Source organism: Myotis lucifugus, unplaced genomic scaffold (assembly GCF_000147115.1).
Source record: "Myotis lucifugus unplaced genomic scaffold, Myoluc2.0 scaffold_63, whole genome shotgun sequence".
In the NCBI taxonomy this organism is placed as follows: domain Eukaryota; kingdom Metazoa; phylum Chordata; class Mammalia; order Chiroptera; family Vespertilionidae; genus Myotis; species Myotis lucifugus.
Genome location: NW_005871111.1, coordinates 1,717,140 through 1,735,651, shown reverse-complemented (window position 1 = coordinate 1,735,651; position 18,512 = coordinate 1,717,140). Strand labels below are relative to the sequence as shown.

Below are 18,512 nucleotides of genomic sequence, written 5' to 3'. Positions count from 1 at the left end.
GTATGACACATATACTGGGTAATTTGAAATACATAATGTTCAATATTTATTGGCTAAGGTAACTCACTATATAACTTGGATACTGTATCCTTTGAAAACTGGATTTAATTCAAAATTTTATTTCCCCTTTGGTAGTTTCTTTAAAAACAGTTAAAAATGAACACTGACAAGTGATATGATTGTCAAAAATTTTACATCTAATAATCCTGGAAGATTTAGAATTTAAATTACTTAAATTAGAAATAACAATTGTACTTCTATTGGATGTAAATAAAAAACTGCAAGAATTTAAATTTCTATAAATTAGGGGACTGAGTCTATTGAATTTGGAAACATACATATACGTGACTCAGGCTGTTTAAACATTCAGTAACTTGAATGATTTTTAATTCTTTTTGAAAGCCTACACATAGGTATTAGACTCACACTATGTCCAGGGAGAATACATTATTTAAGTTGATGTCACAAATACATTAATTCTTTTTAAAAAAATATTTTTATTGCTGTTTAGAGAGACGGGAAGGGGGAGGAGGGAGCGAGGGGGAGAGAGAGAGAGAGAGAGAGAGAGAGAGAGAGAGAGAGAAACATTGATTGGTTGCCTCCTAAGAAAGAGAAAGAGGAAAGAGAGAGAGAGAGAGAGAGAGAGAGAGAGAGAGAGAGAGAGAAAGAGAAAGAGAGAGAAACATTGATCGGTTGCCTCCTGCATGCCCCCTACTGGGATCAAGCCTGCAAACCAGGCATGTGCCCTGACCGGGAATTAAGCCTGGAACCTCTTGGTGCATGGGATGATGCCCAACCAACTGAGCCACACTGGCTAGGGAACAAATACATTCATTCTTATTATATTATGATATGACACCTTAAAATGTTTTGTTTTCACAGTATTAAGTATTAAAGTATATAAAATGTATACATTAGCCCGGCTGGCATGGCTCAGTGGTTGAGCGTTGACCTGTGATCCAGGAGGTCACCATTCAATTCCTGGTCAGGGCATATGCCCCAGTTTCAGGCTTGATCCCTGGTGTGGAGTGTATAGAAGGCAGCCAATCAATGATTCTCTCTCATCATTGATGTTTCTATCTCTCTCTCCGTCTCCCTTCCTCTCAAATCAATTTAAAATAAATAAATAAATAAATAAATAAATATATATATATATAATAAAATGTATATATTATAGATAAGTTAGATAATATATGTTAAGGTACAGTGGCACCTATATTAAAGTCAATATGACTTAGTAATCATGAACTACTGAATTTAAGACAGTGCACCTATTTCAATACAGTGTTTCATACCACTTCATAAATAAAGCATACCAAACATTTAAATATTCCAAATTCTTTTGTAGCAAAATGAAGCATCAGTTTAAAGCTTTTTTGTTTTGTTTTGTTTTGTTTTTTAAAAATATATTTTATTGATTTTTTACAGAGAGGAAGGGAGAGGGATAGAGAGTTAGAAACATCGATGAGAGAGAAACATCAATCAGCTGCCTCCTACACACCCCCTACTGGGGATATGCCCGCAACCAAGGTACATGCCCTTGGCTGGAATCGAACCTGGGACCCTTGAGTCCACAGGCCGACGCTCTATTCACTGAGCCAAACCGGTTAGGGCAAAGCATCAGTTTAAAAATTCATATTATAGATTTTTACATGTACTATGAATTGAGTGAATTTTAGTTTTGAATTAAATAGTATTACAGTATTTAAAAACTATATACTTATAGTTTTTTATACTTATTCAAGTTTAGAATTTTAACAAGGAAACTAGTCTTTTTTAACCGAGGAGGTTGTGAAAGTAGCCCACATGATGACTTTTAAAATAAAAGTCTCTTTGTAAGCTTTTATTTTAAAAAGTTATTAAAGCCGTAGCTGGTTTAAAAATTTACCCATTAGTTAAAATTGATTTCCATATCACAAAATAAATGAATAAATGTTATAAGAATTTGATTAAGAAGGTAATTGGTATTCTTTTAGGTGATGTGATAATATGTTTAATCTTAAATCAACAGTGGCTTTAAAATAATTTTTTCTAAAGCCTTCTATTTAATACCAGTTTATTAAACCACAGTAACTTGGGGTGATTTTAATGTTTAATTTATTGGTTTTTTAATTTGCTTTAGTTCAGTCAGAGCGTTATGAATCTTTTGGATGGATCAACATTTTGGTTGATTTGATGGAGTATAACCTTCCATTTTGAGACTTCCAACATATTCCTCTTCTCCTCTCTGGCTTAGTTTTTGTTCTTGGCTTGTTATATTTACCATTTAGGTTGTTTTCTTCACATACATCATGCCACCACCAGCCTCCTAAAGAAGATAGATATGCAATTGAATGGATAGAAACTCGTATGTAGTTATTGTTACTGTATTTCCACATGAAGTATATCTTTATTTCTTATAAATATGACAGTGTTGTATGCATGTATCTTTATTTTAAACTAGAGGCCTGGTGCACAACATTCGTGCACTCGGGGGGGGGGGGTGCTTAGCCCAGCCTGCGCCCTTTAGCAGTCCGGGAGCCCTTGAGCGATGTCCGACTGACGGCTTAGGCCCGTTCCCCAATGGGAGTGGGCCTAAGTCAGCAGTCGGACGTCCTTAGTGCTCCATGGAGGCGGGAGAGGCTCCCACCACTGCCACTGCACTCGCCAGCCGATAACCCTGCTTGTGGCTGAGCGGCGCTCCTCTGTAGGAGCGCACTGACCACCAGGGGGCAGCTCCTATGTTGAGCGTCTGCCCCCTGATGGTCAGTGCGTGCCATAGCAACTGGTCGTTCCACTGTTCGGTCGATTTGCATATTACTTTTATTATATAGGATAATCTGTACAAGACTCATATACTCCACCAAAAATAAAATATCTGAGCAAGGTTAAAGGTAAAAAAAACACAAGTTGAGTTAGCACTTAATATAACACTTAATATGATACTTATATTAAGATGTTATATGTACTAATATTACTTACATTAACACATATTAAGATATGTTTTACCTGTAGAAAAGTGATTATTTGGGATTCAGTTTTTAAAGAGTTGGCATTGTAGATACTTTAGGAAGATAGTGTAAACATTGAAAAACAAAGTATTGATATTAGGAAAAGATACCTGAATAACTTTCTGGACAGTTGAAGTGTCCTTTTGCTCTGTGATCCCAAGTAGAAAACACCAAATCTTTGTTGACCAGGAGTGTACTGGGTACATTGCCGGTAATCTCAACTAAGTGTAGTTTATAGTTGGTTTCATGATTTCCCAAGTGAAAAGAATATTCAATATAATGCTTGGTGCCTTTCCAATCTTCTAGTTCAATTCGTAAAATGTAATTAGATTGCTTTACTATGGAGTATATCTTCTCTAGACCCAACCAAAATTCTCCTGAAAAGAAAAATTATAAAAATCTGTGGATTGTTAACTGCAGATTAGATAATAACTTTTTATTTTTTTGAGAAAATTTTTTTACTAGTGTAAATAAATGAGTTGTTTTAGTCTCAAATTCCTTAGTTATTTTAGAGTCTCTTAAAATATTTCTTTTTGAAACAATTTTATTGAAGATCGTTACATGTACAAAAATGTTAAAAATATTAATAGGCTTGCCTAAGTCTGATTATTTTTTCTCAAATGGATATTGTGAACCACAGTTCATGGGTTAAACATATTAGTCTATTATAGACATTTTTAGGTCTGATCATTGGTAAAATATTATCTGTACTGGCTTTACTATCAACTGTTTATTAATACCATATACTATGAAGAGATTTGATAAGTATTTCCAGAGACCTGGATGATAAGTCATTTTTCTCAGATATAATCTTGGCCTTTGACAATTGCTTGATATATATGTTGTTGTTTGTAGAAAAAGAAGAAAATAAAATTTAAAAAGATTTAAAGTTAAAGAGTATAATTTTAATAACTTTTCTCTATAATTGAAAAAATTATTTTTATTTGGAATTAAAACATAACATAAATACAGATAGATTTTTTTAAATATCACAACCCTTTTTATTAAAATATTTAAGGAAAATGTCAAAATTTTCTGTTGATATTGAATTACTAAGAGAGTTCATTTTAAGAATTGCACCTACAACTAGCTTACTTTCTTTTTTTAAAATCTCAAACATAATTTAATGGGAAGGCTGACAAAGACAGGCTAAACATTAAGATAACTGTCAACAGTGTTCAATCAATTTTGCTATAGCTAGAAACCAGGAAGCAAGGAAAAGTTGGCTTTTTCAACACAAAGCAAATAACAACTACCACCAATGGATGGAAAATGGCATACTTGAGAAATAGAAATTTGGTACCAAAACTGATTTCCTATGTGCTTTCAGTGACTTAATATAAGAAAACCTAATTTAAAGATATGAACAGAGCCATATATTGGGCACTTATTCATGTATAGACTTTGGAATGCATTATAAGTGGCTTATCTTCTTTCCAAAATAAATGAGTACTTTGAAATTAACTGTCAGCCTTTTATTTTGGGGTTGATTCATTCTTACTAGTAGAAGATTTGAAGCTACAAAACATTACTGAATATACCTTTTAGTTAGGGATTTAACTGGTAGTTTGAATACAAAAAGATTTTTAATGCTCAAATAGTATTGAGTGTTTAAAAATTTGATAAAATGATGAATATTTTCCATTTTATAAATGTTTGCTTGTACATCATTCATGGATTCTATAACATGTAAACCTCTTTTTATTTTACTAATTTTATTTTTTATCTTATTTACTAATTTTATTCTGTGATCAAAGTATAATACTTTTGGAGAACTAATTTATTTTAAACACATCTTATAGTATACATTTATATTATTTAAATAATTGAAATCTGAACGGTTTATACTGTACATCTGACAGCTTCACCTCTTACATCCTCCAATAATTGATATCTAAGATGCTAATAAGAAAGTAGAGTGACTAGTGATAAGGATGGTTTTCTTCGTCATTCATAGCATTTACCATGTATCAAAATATATAGCATTTAATTATAATTGTTTTTTAATAATTATGATTATTAGAAGCCATCTAATTAAATTATGATAAGTATACTTAAGAGCAGACATCTAGTTTTGAGTAGTATAATTTAAATAAATACATAATAAGTGTAACTACTAACATGTGTAACTGTTAAGTCCTATGAAGGCTGGGACTGTTCTCATTCATTGTTACATTCCTAATGCCCAGTCTATAATAAATAAATATTTTTAACAAGTAAATGAATGAATATGAAGTCACCTTACCATCAAGCCGCCCAAAACCATATTTGTAGTTTTCCCAAGTTTCATTGAAGTTTTGTGATCCATCTATTCGGTGTTGAATTAATGTCCAGGAACTACCTGAATACAGTGAACAACAGTGCATTTTTAGTAGATTGATGCTGATAGATTTAACAAAAGACTTTTACTTGGTTTGGTTTTGATTGGTGGCTGTGTAAGATATTTATTAATGCTGTTACTTTATTATGGTCAAGACATTAAGTAAAGGATAACTAATGAGTTTGTCTTAAACTTATTGACAATAGTCATTTTAGATTATTTTATGGAAAATAATATATGCATAAGTACATATATTAAAAAGACAAATATAAGTATTAGATCTATATAACTATTACTCATGTTATATATATTTCATTTGATATATATTCAGAATAAAAATGACAGGATCAGTATTACTAATAGGTAGTAAGTAACCTGAACTAACTACTGTCTGTTTTCTTTGTAGGCTAGTTTTACCTGATTTAACATCACAGTAGACATTAAAAACTTGAGAGCCGCTGGGTCTAATGGAATAGATGCCACTTGTATGTTCACCTTTGTTATAAATGGCGGTACAATCAGCAGGAATGTCTAGAATCAACAAAATGTTACTACATAAGATATAGTAATAAGAACAATATCTTTGGAGCTTGAGATCTTGACATTTTATGGAATTATAGTGAATGTAGCCTTGAGCCTTCTTCAGTAATGTATTACTGAAATTAATGTATTACTGAAGAAGTACTTTATGCTAAGCATTTTTATTAGATAGCATGTTATGCAAAGAATGCCAAAATAGTTATTACCATGAGATTATTCTTTTACATGACTACAATACCACTATTACATCTAAGAAAATTAATAATAATTCCATATTATCTAATATCAAGTCTATATTCATATATCTCTGATTATTTTAAGAATGTATTTTATAGGGTTAAAAAGACTAAAACATCAGGATCCAATTTAGGTTAACGTCGTATTGGGTAGCTTTGTCTATTTACTCTCTTTTAGTCTAGAACAGGCCCTGAGAATAGAGATTTTGTGATGGAAGAAGAATTTGATAATAGCTTCAGGAAGGAAACCAAATTATCTTACCATCATGTGGTACATTTTTTGTTTCATTTAAGTGAAGAGAGGGAGTAGTTCTGGGTGCTCTTGGTTTTGGAGAAAGAGAATTTTCTGTGGATTCTTGAATACCAGTTCTTCTTAACTGATAAAAGAATATAAATGTACTTTTAAAAATGATACTGAATATACAGTTAAGGGAATCTGAGTGAGGATATTAAAAGTACGACTTGCATGTATCTTTTAATTCATAATGTGTTACTGCTTTTGGTTTTTTAAAAATATATTTTATTGATTTTAGAGAGAGGGAGAAGGAGAAGAGATATAAACATCAATGATGAGAGTCATTAAATCAGCTGCCTCCTGTACCTCTCCCCATCACTGGGGGTGGAGCCTGCAACCCCGGCATGTGCTCTGACCAGGCATTGAACTGTGACCTCCTGGTTCATTGGTTGACACTCAACCACTAAACCACACCCGTCAGGCTTTGCTTTTGATTTTTAAGAGGGATAAACAATGCTATACAGATTATACAGATCTGTTCTAAAAATATTTAATCAGGCACATTATTTAATGAATTAAAAAATACAGAAAGAGCAAGGCAAAGAGACATCAAGACCAAAGGCAAAGACTTTGCATAAATATTTTAATATGTTCTATTTATTTATCTGAATAGAATATATGTTGTAATCAGTAGCAAAGCAGATTTTAAATTTATTAATTCTCAGTTGCAGATTTTATTATTTCTCAGACCTGCCTTTAAGACATAGCATATAATTCAAACAAGGCTGCTTTCTGATAGTTTTTGACATGTAAACATATCTGTAAAGGTAACAAATTGGCAGGCTTATTTATTTACTTTCAATATTTTCAATATTTCATTGTCCTATAAGTTTAGCAATAACAGCTTATTTAATGTTTGCTAGGTTTGCAATTTATAGGCTGAAAACTCTTCTTATTGATTGAGAAAAGCAGGGTATGTATATAATATTTTCTGTTACTAGTGTTAGTTTTTTTATGTCAGCAGGTTCATTTAATCATAATAAAAGATATAGGAAAAATAATTTAGAAAAATAACAAAATAAGAATGAAATTATGGAAATCAAAACTACTTGTCAAAAAAACTGGAAAATTTTCAAAAAATAACCTACCAAATTATGATTCATAAATTAGCAAAAATAACCTACTAAAATTAATGTCACGTAATTACTGAAACATATAATGATATGTTGGTTTACTGGAAATTGGTAATAATATTTGTTCTTTAATTCTTGGCAACTATTTTTTAATCCATTTCTCCAACTCTGTTATTTTTGAACCCTCTTGAATGACTGTTTAATAGTATTATTAATATTTCAAACTATCCTATATAATAAAAGCCTAATATACTAAGTGTCTGACCGTTGGACCAGTCATTATGACGTGCACTGACCAGTAAGTTAGCTTGCTGCTGGGTTCCAACTGATAGGTACTGTGCGAGATGGTCCGGACATGCCCTGGAGCCCTCCTGTGGTCCCTTACCAGCCCCGATCAGCTGGATCTAAGCATTCCAATATATAATACCACTAGAGGCCCAGTGCACGGATTCGTGCATCGGTGGCGTCCCTCGGCCTGGCTTGGCGTGCCCTCTCCCACCCGGGACCTCTGGGGATGTTGGAGAGTCGGTTTCGGCCCGATCCCTGCAGGCCAGGCCGAGGGACCCCACCGATGCACGAATCCGTGCACTGGGCCTCTAGTGGAATTATATATTGGAATGCTTAGATTCTGACAGCTTTATTCTAAATAGGTATTTTTCTTACCTAGCCAGTTGTTTACATTGTAGATTAATTTTATTGTTGGGAATTAAACTTAATTATCAGGTACACAGTTTCTAATAAGAGTAAGTTTTTATTGACTTTTTTTGTGCTATGTCATTACCTTTATTAATTCAACATATATTTATTAAGTGCCTAGTAAGTGTCAGACAGTGTGCTATATTCTGAGGCAATAGCAGTTTTAAAAATGGAAGAAAATTCCTGTACTCATGGAGCTTACATACTAGTGCAGGGACAGACAAAATAAATAACTAAAAAATATATTATGTTAAATAGAGGTAGGTGCTAAGGAAAAAAAGAGTAATGAAGGAGGTAGCAGGTTTCAAGGATGGGAGTAGGGGATTCTAATTTTTAAGTGACCCTAGAAGACTTCATTGAGAATTCTGTATTTGGAAAGACCCAGAGGAAATGAGAGTGGACCTTGCAGAACCAGGGAGAAGAGCGCTCCAGGCGGGAACAGCAAGGCAGAGGCCCTGAGATGGCAGCATGATTGAAGTCTTTGGGTAACAGTGAAGAGGCTTATATGACTAGAGTAGAAGAGATGAAGTCAGAGACATAGTAAAGGCTCATCTGGGGTCTTACAGGCCTGTGAGTGAGGCGAGAAGCCATTGTAGGATTTTGAACAGAGGGACATGATCTAATTTAAATTTTAATAATCACTTTGGCTGTTATATTGAGGACATACTTTACATGAATCAATCCTTTTTTCTCATAACAATCCTATAAGATATTTTCTTATTACTGTCTCCATAGAGTGAGTGAGGAAAGTGAAAGACAAAGGGGTTAAGTAATTTATTGAAGGTCACACAAAAATTTTAGACTCAAACCCTGGTAAGTTTATCAGCTTCAGAGCCTGCAAGCATAACAATTATGCTGATGTGATCCTTTTACTCACTCTTCAGCTATAATTATTTAAAGTAATTTTAGGGTTCAGTGTTTTCATAAACCTAAAATTTATATAAAAGATTGGATATACCATTAAAATATTGACTTACCTGATTTTCTATTTCTTTTATTTGACTATGCTGTTGGTTTAATTGTCTATATTGCTCTTCCACAGTCTGGAGAAGGTCTTTGATGCTGTTATCTTGCTGTTCTACAAAAGTCTGGACATAGGTTATAGGTTGGTTAGAAGTTTCTTTTTTCATTTTTGTTAAATTTTTTAATTTATTATAACACTATCACAGTCTAATTTTTAAAGCTAATAGTAGATTAGAGAAATGAATACAGGTAATTATTTTACTCTTGTGTGTACTTTCAAATAGTACATACTTTTTAAAATGTTTTTTATAAATGTACCATCTCTAAAATCTGATTTCCTGTACTTTAAACTACTTCAATTAAATAAAAATAAAAAACAAAACAACCCCCCCAAACCCTGTATTTTAATAGAAATAAATCTTTACCATTTACTGTATTACTTTTATTTATTTTAAACATGAAAAAATAGTTTCAAGTTAGATTCCTTTAACATTTTTCTTGCCTCCAATAATGTGCAAATATTGTGTTCCATATTTTATTATTTAACTGTAAAGTTATAATTTTCATTTGAAAAATAGTTTAGTTTTCATATTTAATGTTAGGGAAACAAAAACTAACTGAAAATTATAATAGAAAATTTTATTTCCTGGAGGCTTTTTTTCTTAAAAAAAAAATACAGTATTTCAATTGTGTAACAAGTATTTAAAGTAGCTTATCTTAAATATTTTTTTAAACGATCCACATTTAAACATAATCATGAATACTTTTTGGTTTCTACTTACTTTAAGCGAAGTTACCTCTGGGTGTTCCTGAATTTCAGGTTGATTTTTAATTAAATTGGTTAATTGCTCTTCCAAATACCTCACTTTTTGTTGAAGTAGAATTTTTTCTTCTAGGACATTTTCAAGTTTTGAGTTGAGTTCAAGTGACATATTCTTCACTTCTTCATTTTTGACTTGTAGTTTGGATGTAGTTGTTCTAAGTTTCTTTTCTTCTTCTTTTATTTCATTAGTTTGTAGTGATAGATCGTAGAAAGACTGATCAAATATGTTGAGTTTTTCAAATATGTCATTAATTTGGCCCTTAGTCTTATGGACAAAGTCTTTAAGACCATGCCCTAATTGAAGAAGGCCATTGGCTAAAATTTTTACATCATCTAACATAGCAAATCTTGATTTTGGCTGTGGAGATATAGAATCAAATGGTGAATAATAGTCTTGGTCAATTCTGGAAGAGATAACTAGAGGAATAATAAAAAGAAAGAGCTTAATCGTGTACATTTTATCTTAATTATTCAATTTCAAGCAATTTGGGACAAGTTTTCTCTTCCAAGCTGACCTAGATTTCTGAACTCTATATATACCACTGTTTGCCACATAAGGTTGGCAGGTGAATATAGTTAATCATTAAACTGTGTAAACTTGTACGAATGTAACCTTCCACAGTGAGTCAGATCAATGCTAAATGAAATCAAAGAAATGAGCAACTAACTTAATAGGTCATTCTAAATTGTTACTGTATTTAATTTTGCTATAAGTTACATTTTCATTGTTATGTGATCTACCTGTTTTTATTTTTATTTTTAAAAATATTTTTATTAATTTCAGAGAGGAAGGAATAGGGAGAGAGAGATAGAAACATCAATGATGAGAGAGAATCATGATTAGCTGCCTCCTGCACGCTCCCCACTGGGGATCGAGCCTTCAACCCGGGCATGTGCCCTTGACCAGAATCGAACCTGGGACCCTTTAGTCTGTAGGTCGATGCTCTATCCATTGAGCCAAACTGGCTAGTGCATGATCTACCTATTTTTTTAAAAATATATATTTTATTGATTTTTTACAGAGAGGAAGGGAGAGAGAGTTAGAAACATCATTGAGAGAGAAACATCGATCAGCTCCCTCCTGCACACCTCCCACTGGGGATGTGCCCACAACCAAGGTACATGCTCTTGACCAGAATCAAACCTGGGACCTTTCAGTCCGCAGGCCGACGCTCTGTCCACTGAGCCAAACCAATTAGGGCAATCTACCTATTTTTAAAAGCTGATTTTAATTTGTCATGATTTTTAGAGATTTAAAAATAACCACCAGACTCTTTTGACTGGTAAATTCATCATTAATGAATTAAGTATGAATTTTCCAAATTATATTTTAGTTTTTAGGAAAACAGTTACCTGTTACAAAAAATAAATGCCTTCTTTGTGAAGCCTTCTTCCACTTTTTTGGGTAATCTTTATGATTCTCAATGCTGTACTCCCATGCTGATACGCTAACAAATGATTATATATTTCTTGTTATAATTATTTGTTAATATACATATTTGCTTCAGATGATCTGTCTTAACCATATGTATTTGTATATTATCACAAAATCCCATACATTAAATGGTATTTCACCCCTTTTCTCTTTTATACTTTGTCTCTATGTTCTAGCCTGTTTTCTATGTACCCACTGAAAGGCCAATAGATTGTGGTCTTCTAAGGTCAAACCAGAATTAAATACTTTCAGTGTTTGAAATGATTTGCTCATTATACATTTTTCTGAAGTTTGTGAGCTTGGTAACAATTTTGATAATATAAATTTAACAAAAACAAAACAGTAGTATGTGTAAAAATTAATGTTCCACTGTGCTTCTTCTCACTTATGGTTAAAAGGAAAAACACTTAATACCTTGGTTAAATTATAAGTGATTATTTTTCTTGAGTGTTTATATTAAGAACTTATGGAAGAAGTAATAATTCTTTAAAAGTTTCTTATCTTGACAAATTAATATAGTAAAATTGTTAAGAATGTGGGTTCTGGAATCAGACTGGCCTGGGTCCAAAAGCCAGCTCTTGCTGTCTGGCCTTAGACAAGTTATTTAACCTTCTCATACCTCAGTCTCCTCAACTGTACGTTAGAGTAGTTCCATATATTACATAATTATGGGATTATGAGAATTAAAAGTAATATGTGTAAAGCACTTAGGACAGTGTCTGGCAATAGGAAGCACTCAAAATATTAGTCATTATATCTCATGAAACAGTTTTTAATCTGCGTGTGTCTATAAAATCAGCCCTATGTAAAAGAAATTTTGCATGAAGGCCTTTGTTTGCAAAGAGAAAAAAGCTTTAACATAATGAATTTCAATTTAAATTGTAAATTATCAAGTAACACTTTACAAAATGAACCATTTCTAAATTTCTACTCTTAGAAATGTCTCTCTTTCTGGTATAAAATACAGACCCTTTCTTTTGATTTAGAATTAAGGGCTTTGGATACATAATATTTACAGTAGAGGTAGATGCTCTAGTGGTTGAGTATGACTGTGGAGAGAGACTAGCTAAATTGGAATGCCCTGCTATTCTGCAGCTGTGTGACTCTTGGTCACATTACTTAGGTTTTCTGCATCTCTGTTTTCTTATCTGTCAAGTGAAGTTAATACCTACTTCATTGAATTGTATAAAGATTAAAAATTAGTGTTTTTAAAGCACTTAGAACACTACCTGGTGCTTAGTAAACATTACACAGTATTATATATTAGCTTTTTATGGTAGTTAGAAACAATCAATACATTTATGTACATACTGTATTATTCTATTGTTGAATATTATCTAATCTCATGTTAAGACATAAGTTGGGAAATTTTGCCAGAGTCTAGATTTTCGGAGTTTTGTTCTCTTGGACTTTAGTAGTACATAGAATTATATTGTCTTTTGTTTAGCCTGTGTATTATTTTTCTAAGTATCCAATACAGAATCATGTAAATATTTCTGTTAAGAGAAATGAAGAATGCAACTAAATAAAATATAGAAATACTTCCAGTAATGAAGAAGAAAAACAAAATAATTTTTCCTTATACTTTATATTCTTCTTAACCTTTACCAGTGGTACGTATTATAAAATTATAAAAGCATATGTTGAAGTAGTGAAAAAATTTGAATTTTCTCTCTCTTTTTTTAAAAGGGAAAAGTTAGTGTTGTCATTATTGGTCATGAAGGTCATATTTCGAAACTTCTCTTAACTAAACTGTCTACTTTTCTGGCTTAACTATTGACCCTGATATTTTATCTACTTTCTAGTTGAGGGGAAATTGAGATGGGCCAACTTCTCATCTCTATTGTATTATAAGCTGTTATTAGCAAAATTTATATCTGTTTTTAATTTATATCCCTTATAGCATGTTAGTACAAAGCCTTACTTTTTGGAGAAACAATAAATATGTACTGAATTAATAAGAGAATGATAAAGTTATAACATGAGAATTTTCCGTTCTTTTTAGAGAAAGGAATTTAAAAAATATCCCCTTCCAGTGCATGAAAGTAACAGCATTAATACCAAAGAGAGGCTGTGTGAAGGAATTTTCTTCCATTTGGGTTATTATACGAGAATATTAACATTTGCACAATTCATACACTTCCTCCCTTGTATCACTAACAGGTAGATTGGAATCAAGGTCACATATTCTTGGTTTTTAGAATGTATTGTTTCAGGGTAGAAATATTTGGATTTTTTTTATAGTTGTTTGACATGTTACTGAATATAATTAAATAATTTGCCTAATTACAAGCTGTGTAAGAGTGTAAATGTGGGAAATGTGATGAAAGTAGTAATTTTATAAATGGTTTTTTATTTACCTTTCAATGCATCCTGCCTGAGTACACATTATTAAAGGCAGAATATAAACTTTGAACTCGTGCCTGTTTAAATAGAGCCCTGATTAAATATAACCAGTAATGTTATAAAAATTAAAAATTTTATGCCAAAGAAAATAAGAGGCACTAAGCAAAATTAGACCCTAATTTAAGGATTCCTAGTTTCTAATAACTAATATACAAAATTTTTAGCAACTTAGAAATATAGTACATTTAGAAGACTTGTTTGAATTCCAAGCAAAGCAAAGTCCCTTATCCTCCCCCAGGTTGTGTAATCTTTTGGAGATACAACTTCCGAATAAAATACAAGGCACTTTGGATCTTTTGAATATGGTATCCTGTTAATTTCTCCCTTTTTAAATGTGATAATTTGTTTTTGAATTAATGTATTTGGTAGAAAGAATCTGAAAGTAACTGAGAAAAACACGTATAAATAGAAATGTTTATATTAACTAAAGAATAATGCCAGAGTAATTCATTAGCTCCCGTTTCTTCTCTTTGTTCAGAGCAGCATTGTCCAGTGCACATATAGTGAGTTATACATGAAAAAAAGCTAAAAAGAAGCAAGTGAAATTAGTTTTAATAGTATATTTTATTAAATCCAATATATCAATTACTTCAACAAGTGATCAATACTAGTTAGGTATTTCATATTCTTTTTCATGCTAAGTCCTCCAGATAGACACTGAGTCTGGTATACATTTTATCTCTCAGGATATCTCAATTAGAACAGGCACACATCATGTGCTTGATAGTCTCCTAACCTATTTTATTGGACAGTGCAGATCTAGAAGATGAGTGACTTTTTCCAGGAATAATTTTATTTATCTTACTTGCTTTCACTCTTAATAAATGTTAAATGTTTTATGTTGAAAATACTTACTGTGGAAACTCAGATATTTCAAAAACCTGTAAAAAGTAAAAATTCCTGCCCTGGCTGGTTTAGCTTAGTGAGTAGAGCATCAGCCCTCTGATTGAAGGGTCCCAGGTTTGATTCTGGTCAAGGGCGCCATCCCAGACCTGTCAGGATGCATGTGGGAGGCAGCCAATCCATGTATTTCTCTCACATCGATGTTTCTCTCTCCCTCTCTCTCTCTCTCTCTCTCTCTCTCCCTCCATCCACTCTCTCTAAAAATCAATGGAAAAATATCCTCCAGTGAGGATTAACAATAGAAAAGTACAAAATCCTGAATTCTATTAACATTTTGGTGTATGGGATGATGCTCCAACTAACCTCCAGGGCACTTTTGACTATTTTGAGTACAACTGACTCTTTTTCATTTCTTTAGGGATTTTCAGATTGCATGCTTGTTGTCACACATACCCATATTCCCACCATGGAAACTACTTTATTGCTTTTTCTAATTATAAAGATCATGTATTCTCACTGTAAAAAAATTTCAAATCTATTTATATAAAACTCTGGGTGTAACATCACGACTGAGGCTCGACCAACCAGAAGGAAGTCAGTCCTGCAGGGGTTTTCTTGGAAATGGCTGCACCCTCCCCGAGCTGTTTCCCACGAGGGCAGTGAGTTTTCAGGCAGGAACCCGCCCTCGGAGCGTGGACGCACTGAGTCCTGGGTCCTCTTAGCCACAGCTGCGCCCTCCCCGAGCTGTTTCCCGGGACAAGCTGTTTCCCGGGACGGCGAGGTTTGAGGCAGGAACCAGCCCTCAGAGCATGGAGGCATATCTTTATAAAGTTTTAATACATTATATTAGAGGTCGTGGTAGTACTGTTTTACCCACAGCGTCTACAGGAATTGCTGCAAATTTACTTCTCGGTGGAAGCACCTTTCATTCCCAATATAAATTACCGATTCCATTAAATGAAACTTCAATTTCTAGACTCAATATAAACAGTGAAGTTGCTAAAACTATTAAAAAGGCCCAACTTCTCATTATTGATGAATGCACCATGGCAACCAGTTGTGCTATAAATGCCATAGACAGATTACTAAGAAATTTGAATGTTGTATTTGGTGGGAAAGTTCTCCTTCTTGGAGGGGATTTTTGACAATGTCTCAGTATTGTACCACATGCTATGCGATCGGCCATAGTACAAACGAGTTTAAAGTACTGCAATGTTTGGGTATGTTTCAGAAAGTTGTTTCTTACAACAAATATGAGATCAGAGGATTCTGCTTATAGTGAATGGTGAGTAAAACTTGGAGATGGCAAACTTGATAGCAGTTTTCATTTAGGAATGGATATTATTGAAATCCCCTGTGAAATGATTTGTAAGGGATCTATTATTGAAGCTACCTTTGGAAATACTATATCTATAGATAATATTAAAAATATATCTAAATGTGCAATTCTTTGTCCAAAAAATGAGCACGTTCAAAAATTAAATGAAGAAATTTTGGATATACTCGGTGGAGATTTTCACACATATTTGAGTGATGATTTCATTGATTCCACAGATGATGCTGAAAAGGAAAATTTTGCCATCAAATTTCATAATAGTATTACTCCTTCGAGAATACCGTGTCATAAATTAAAATTGAAAGTGAGTGCAATCATCATGCTATTGAGAAATCTTAATAGTAAATAGGGTCTTTGTAATGGTACCAAATTTATTATCAAAAGTTTACTAACATAACATTATTGAAGCTGAAGTATTAACAGGATCTGTAGAGGGAGAGGTTGTTCTGATTCCAAGAATTGATTTGTTCCCATCTGACACTGGCCTCCCATTTAAATTTATTCGACGACGGTTTCCCGCGATGCCAGCATTTGTGATGACTATTGATAAATCACAAGGACAAACTCTAGACAAAGTAGGTATATTCCTACCTGAACCCGTTTTTGCACATGGTCAATATATGTTGCTTTCTCTCGAGTTCGAAAACCATGTGACGTTAAAGTTAAAGTTCTAAATACTTCAGCACAAGGGAAATTAGGCAAGCACTCTGAAAATGTTTTCACTCTTAATGTGGTGTACAGGGAGATATTAGAATAAGTTTAATCAATTTATCAGTCATTGTTTGCATCACTGTTGTTTTTATATCATGTTTTTGTTTTCATATCATGTTTTTGTCATTTTTATATCATGCCTCTGTTGTTGTTATATTCTTTTGTTACTGTTTATTTATTAATAAATTTATATATTATTTTCATATACATTTTACTAATTTCCTTTCATCTCTCACACTTCTATTAAAGAGAAAGGGCAAATAGCAATATTAAAATATTTCCGCTAATTAATTCCCTTTTCATGTGCACGAATTTTGTGCTCTGGGCTACTAGTGAAATTATAAAAAAGAAATTAGAGCCATCACTATTAACCACTATGAATATTTCAGGAATATCCTTTTTACTCATTTCTCTAACTCCCATTCCAAATTTCTACAAGTAGGGTAATGCCGCAGTATCCTGCTCTGGAACCTGCATTTTTTTCATCCAACATGGTGGATATCTCCTTCTACATGAATAAATACTACTGTACATTGTCATGCTGTATTAATTTAGTCCAGGGCTGATGAGCATTATATCCTGTATAATAGAAGGCTGATATGCAAATTGTCCTCTCGTCCCCTTGAATGGGAGTTTGACTGGGAGTTCGACCAGGGGCGGGGCCGGCCAACTGCCCGCAGCCCCTCCCACTGGCCGGCCCCACCCCTGATTCCCCCCATCCTGATCGGGGCTGGGGCCGGCCAGACTTCACCCGTGTACGAATTTGTGCCCTGGGCCTCTAGTTTCTTTATAATTATTTGTAACTATGTCCTATTATAAGAAATGTTGTAGTGAATTTCTTTGAGCACACCCATTTGTACAAGTGTGTAGTTTTCCTTAGACTAGAGGTGGGTTTGTTGGATCAAAGAGTGTATTCACTTAAAATTTCTATATTACCCTACCGCCTTCCAGAAAATTTAGACCTATTTTTGTTGCCCTAGCAGTCCATTAGCAGGGTTTTATTATTATTGAAGTTTTGTTTATCAGCTGTCATCACTAGTCTTCAGGTAAAGTATCTCTCATTCTTTTTTTTTTTTTTTTTAGCTCTTTCTTTTGGTGAATTATTTCTCCTCTGTGTTTGTAGCAGGAACTATTAAAATTGTGGAAGATACAAGATCATAAACTGGACATGAAGTCAAATGCATTGTAATACGTGATTGTCTCATAGTAACTACCTATTGCTGCTCCTTATACTTACCATAATTGTCATATATGTTTTTAGCAATAATGTTGAATATTATACATCTTAAATCCTTGATCACATTTATACAAAAGGCGCATTTAAAAATGTCATCCTATTTACATCTGCGTGGAGAACCTAAGAGAATATTAGAACTGTCTTTTAATTTCTTAATAATGTTTCAGTCCATATTCCTTTATTTCCCAAAAGCCATATGTAGGGGAAAGAACATGTGTTTGGAAGTCTGAACTGTATTCTGATTTCAGCTTTGCCACATACTTGGTTGTATATGAAAATTCCTTAACTTTTTGGGACCGCAATTTGCAAAATTGGGGTAGATTTATTTGAATGATTGCTCTAAGGGTCAAATAAAACATTGTATGTGAAAATACTTAGCATAATAGCTAACAAATATTAATAATTATATCTCTTTTGTGACATGTTTGATAGTGTTTTTAGATATGTATTCATTTTCGTGTATACTATTGCCTTCACAGAAATCTTCTCTACGTATACCCTCAGAGCCTCAATTTTGCCAATCGTCAAGGTTCTGCCAGAAATATAACAGTGAAAGTCCAGTTTATGTATGGGGAGGATCCAAGCAATGCCATGCCGGTAATAAATGT

The 18,512-nt window shown here is 33.0% G+C and overlaps 2 protein-coding genes across 6 annotated transcripts in view; one reads left to right on the top strand and one right to left on the bottom strand.

Annotated features, from left to right (window-relative positions):
* The window catches only part of DOCK7 (dedicator of cytokinesis 7), a 163,422-nt gene that overhangs the window by 46,200 nt on the left and 98,710 nt on the right, over positions 1-18,512 (top strand). For all 5 annotated transcript variants that reach the window (XM_023754662.1, XM_023754661.1, XM_023754665.1 and 2 more), the window contains one exon: positions 18,384-18,501. In XM_023754662.1, the coding sequence (XP_023610430.1) occupies positions 18,384-18,501 (118 nt within the window). The remainder of the gene's footprint in view (positions 1-18,383; positions 18,502-18,512) is intronic.
* Positions 1,934-10,610, bottom strand: ANGPTL3 (angiopoietin like 3). The gene is made up of 7 exons (XM_006089762.3): positions 9,896-10,610; positions 9,128-9,238; positions 6,349-6,463; positions 5,728-5,841; positions 5,236-5,331; positions 3,101-3,367; positions 1,934-2,308 (listed from the first exon to the last, which is right to left on the bottom strand). The coding sequence occupies exons 1-7, from the start codon at positions 10,391-10,393 to the stop codon at positions 2,136-2,138; spliced, it is 1,374 nt and encodes a 457-aa protein (XP_006089824.1). The 5' UTR covers positions 10,394-10,610; the 3' UTR covers positions 1,934-2,135.